Here is a 4,648-nt window from a genome sequence, read left to right as displayed (position 1 = left end):
TGTATGTGAGGGTGGGGCTATAACTACACCCTGCAGTAGGACTCTGTACCTCTGTAATACAGCAGTAGTGACATGTCTGGGGTAAACATGAACTCTGCTGAGCAGATGCAGACAAGATTTGATAACTGTCACTGATATAATTCTAGCTTTGTTTCTTTAACTCTTCTAAACATACACATTACACTTCAGATCTTGTAGATGAAAATTATATAGCTTCTGTTGATAATAAAAAAAGTCTATTTTATTCTTACATTTTCTTTATTGTTAATCCCACTGCATTTACCATAATGAAACAGCTTTTCAAATATCAAAAATTCAAAAAGATTTACATAAAATGCAAAATTTGGGTCAAACAAATTTTATGTATCTAACGGATTCTCTTGATTCCGTTTCATGAAAATGACATGAAAACAATTATAATCATTGCAAAGTGATTTATCTACATTTCCTATCTCAAGTGTTAATAATCAGGCATATTAAACTACATGGAAGTGTGAAACAGCTCTTCATTACATTAATTGATTTAGGTTTGTAAAATCTGTTAGTGAAATTTGAATGACCCAATTTCAATTCAAAAGCGATACATTACCATCAAAAGATGAAAAAGGCACTGAGAAACTAAATGTTATAAATGTTATTAATAAATGAAAACAGTGTGTCATACATAACCATGCTGAAACACAGAAGCTGTTTTATATCATGTGGTTTTGGTCCAGTGTCTCCACCATGTTGAGATTTTTCCCTTGTAGCTTTTAGCTAAATAAATCAGTGATGTCTGATGCACTGTGCTAAATAAATCAGTGATGTTTGATAAACTGTGGGTCTGTTCACTACTACTGATGAGAAGCTCCAGTTCTGTATATGGGAATGACCATGAATTACTATGACAGACTGTGCAGACTGTTTCTCCTCAGTCTCCATGGTAACCCAATATGCCCAAATGGTTTGAAGTGAGACTCTGACTTTCAGGATGGCTGTAGAAAGCTCTGCTGAACTTCAATAAAATAAAATCACTGTCCCGAGACAGTTACAGAAGACTTACAGAAAGATATAGAAGACTTAATTAAATTTTATTCTGCATGTTTAATAATTTCACGCTATGGAAACCAGAAACTATTTAAAAGGCCTGACATTGTACCATCACTAAGAGTTTCCCTATTAAGAATCTTTCTTTCTCCACAGCAGGATAACAGTCCTGAGTATGAAACATAAAACATTACAGCAGTGCTCAGAGAGAAACGACCAAACCACCAGAATTCAAATACAATCGTAATAATCTCCATTAATCCCTTTATACACAGATACAGTTTCAGAAACAAAATCTGATCAGCACTTTTAAACCCAAGTTTCCCCTCATGTGACAGGAGTGATTATGATTGGACAACTACAGAGCTAAAAGAAAGGCAATATCTGCAGACGTGTGTGTAATGTAAGTGCTGTTTGACTGATCTCTTCAGATCATCCCCTCCTCTGTATTCTTCTACCATCTCTCTCTTCCACTGTCCTAAACACACACACACAGCATGATGTGATGGTAGATTAGACACTTTAGACTTTGGTTATGCTGTATAGAAACAGAGTGCTGGATATGACACATCAGTGTAAACAGAGACTCACTCTCTCCTCTCAGCATTTAGATGGTTGGCCTTCATTAGAGCTGGTGGATGATGATTCTCCATCAGAGCCTGTAAAATATTGAACACATTAATGTTAAACACTGAGACTGATGATAAAGAGGCTTAAGCAATACAAGTGAAACACTAATTTTAAATACAATAAAAGTGCCATAAAAGCTCACTCACGTGCAACAGGTCTGAAGTCTGAAAGGCACACAATGCATATGGAATTATTATACAAACAATGTACAGTATCTGGTCTACTTCATAACAGAATTGCATAATTAAAAGCATTCTAACACACTTGGTCATATTAGAATCTGTATTTACATTGTATTTAGGTCTGAATATTATGCAATATACTTCTAAAATTCAACATATGGAATCCAACAAGTGTCTGAATTTATTCTCTTGAGCTTCACATGTAACTCCTTCCTCCCTTACCAGATGACTTCTCATTCCTCTTCCTCCAGATGAAGAATCCAACACCAATGAGGACCAGGAGAAGAACAGCCACAAGTATACCAACAATGACACCAACCAAAGCTCCGCCTGAAACATGCAGCACAGCCAATGAGAATGAGGAAGAGAACAGTCACAATGATGACACCAACCCTCCACCTGAAACACCAGTTTGTGACATCACTGTAGACCTCCACTATCTACATCTTACCTACAGTGACTTTCAATGTTCCATTTCACTTTCAAATTAAGTTTCCTACCTGTGTTCAGGTTTCTCCTACCTGTGTTCAGGACTCTGCGATCAGCCACTCTCAGCACTAAGTCCTTCTCCAGTCCACTGTGCTGAACTACACAGGTGTACTCATTCTTGTCCAGCTCCTCAGGTGAGACTGTCAGAACGCTTCTCTTCTGGAAGGTTCCATTCTGGTTGGGTGATGTCTCTCTGAGTTCCACGTTCTCATGCAGGTCCACTCCATTCTTCTGCCAGGAGATCTCTACTCCTCTGGGGAAGAAACCTGTAGCATGACACACCGCTGGAGAAGAGGAGTCCTTCTGGAACAGGGTCACCTCAGGAGGGTCTGGAGGGAGAGAGGAAGGAAAAAGACAGAGAGGAAGAGTAAAAGAAAAATAGAGACAGATGGTAAGAGAGGTGACATTAATATTTAAATAAACATCAGAATGTGCAGTTTGTAATACCATAACCAGGAGTCTTCCTGGTGACTACAGTGTTAAGAGTATGTGAAGTGTTCTAGTGAAGGACCAACACAGAGAGATGTGTCAGTGTACAGTGACAAGTTTCTTCTTCTGAATAACAAAAGTAAATGAACAGCAGTTTTGCAGTGATGAGGGGGAATGCAGTGTGTCTGAGCAGCATCTTTACAGTGATGAGGGGGAATGCAGTGTTTCTGAGCAGCAGGTTTACAGTGATGAGGGGGAATGCAGTGTGTCTGTACAGCAGGTTTACAGTGATGAGGGAGAATGCAGTGTGTCTGAGCAGCAGGGTTACAGTGATGAGGGGGAATGCAGTGTGTCTGAGCAGCAGGTTTACAGTGATGAGGGGGAATGCAGTGTCTGTACAGCAGGTTTACAGTGATGAGAGGGAATGCAATGTGTCTGTACAGCAGGTTTACAGTGATGAGGGGGAATGCAGTGTGTCTAAGCAGCAGGTTTACAGTGATGAGGGGGAATGCAGTGTGTCTGAACAGCAGGTGCAGTTACATTAACAGAGCAGATCACACACTCTACCTTTCCTCTCTAGAGTGTCTCTGCCATAAGACACATACTTCTGTAACCACTCGATACAGATGCTCCCCAGGTAATTGTTCCTGTATTCAATATCAGCTTTCTCAGCATCCCATTTCAGTTTGGTAATAACAGCTTTAGCATTAGCTGCAGTCCAGGCCTGGGCATTCAGATTCAGACTGATGTAGTCTTCTCCGTCATAGCCGTACTGCCTGTATCCTCTCTTGGTTCCATCATCATGTAGCTCACAGCCGTACATCAGCTGCCATGTGTGAACCCCTGCAGAGACACAAACATGATGACATCACACAGACTGCTGTCATACAGTATCATCAGCCCTCATCATACAGGCATCACTAGAGTCAACTCACCCTCTGCTTCTACAGTTACGCCACACTGTACATTTTGCCCTTTACATTGTTCTATCAGTAATCAGATATTTAAACTTTTTTTTTTTTTTTGGCATTTTTTTAATCACATTAAAGAGAAAAGTTTTTTTTTAATTTAGCTTCAAAAGCATTGCCACTGTATTGTTGGCACAGATTTGTATCTTTTCTTAAAGAGAGCAGAGGGGTATTCCTCAAAGCCGGTTCAGGAACTGGTCCCCAACTGTTTATTTGGAGTCTGTGGAAAACTCAGGACTTCTATTCTAGAAACCAAGCTCAGTACAACATATGCGGTGCACTCACCTAATGCTTAGACCTTTGTGAACAAAGCATTTTCTGCAGAGTGAAACTGCTGAACAATTTTCAGTATCATATTTCACGATAGGCTACAGGTTCATGGATTAATCATCAATTCCAACTTTAATTTTTTGGCTTCATCGTTTGACCACTGGAAGCTTTGTTTCTTAACAGAGAAATAGATTTTTATTTCTTATGATCACCACATAGAGTCTGTCACGGGTGCAGTATGATAGTTCATTTGGCCATATAGCCACCTCACACTCAGATGTTTTCTGTACATTCTTGTTCTGCTCCCAGGGCATAAAATCCTGAGTGGGTTGCCTGTTCATTTCTTTAAGTGAACCACTGAGAGAGTTTCATCCAGTTCCACACTGCACAGCTAGAATAGTGTTCTGCCTCACTCTGTCTAACGTTACACACAGCTCTCTCTCTACTGCAGTGGCTTCTGCTCTGTGATTGGATCTCTGATTAATTACACTGCTGTGATTGGATCCAGGTGTCATGTTGGTTTGAGTCTAAAGCTTCTTTCTAACATCTTTACTGGCACTGATGAAAGTCTGGCGACTGAAACGTCTGTTGTGTTTTTATCCTCACTGTGTGCACTTTACGCTGTGTTTGGTATACAATTAGACCAGTTTTGAT

General features: G+C 39.9%; 1 protein-coding gene across 3 annotated transcripts in view; it reads right to left on the bottom strand.

The window, feature by feature from the left end:
• Positions 1-239: 239 nt before the first annotated feature.
• LOC113569330 (BOLA class I histocompatibility antigen, alpha chain BL3-7-like) overlaps positions 240-4,648 on the bottom strand; it is a 27,783-nt gene continuing 23,374 nt past the window's right edge. Inside the window, exons 3-8 of one of the 3 annotated variants that reach the window (XM_081709741.1) lie at positions 3,324-3,599; positions 2,339-2,656; positions 2,061-2,168; positions 1,803-1,820; positions 1,618-1,685; positions 240-1,504 (exon numbers count right to left, since the gene is read on the bottom strand). In XM_081709741.1, coding sequence (XP_081565867.1) covers positions 1,627-1,685; positions 1,803-1,820; positions 2,061-2,168; positions 2,339-2,656; positions 3,324-3,599 — 779 coding nt within the window. In that variant the 3' untranslated portion in view covers positions 240-1,504; positions 1,618-1,626. The remainder of the gene's footprint in view (positions 1,505-1,617; positions 1,686-1,802; positions 1,821-2,060; positions 2,169-2,338; positions 2,657-3,323; positions 3,600-4,648) is intronic. The other 2 variants (XM_081709746.1, XM_081709767.1) reach the window with 2 other exon arrangements.

The sequence above is a fragment of the Electrophorus electricus genome, chromosome 1 (assembly GCF_041902795.1).
Source record: "Electrophorus electricus isolate QZ-2024a chromosome 1, ASM4190279v1, whole genome shotgun sequence".
NCBI classification, from domain to species: domain Eukaryota; kingdom Metazoa; phylum Chordata; class Actinopteri; order Gymnotiformes; family Gymnotidae; genus Electrophorus; species Electrophorus electricus.
The sequence above is the reverse complement of the archived record's forward strand: the minus strand, read 5'-3'. Positions and strand labels throughout refer to the sequence as shown.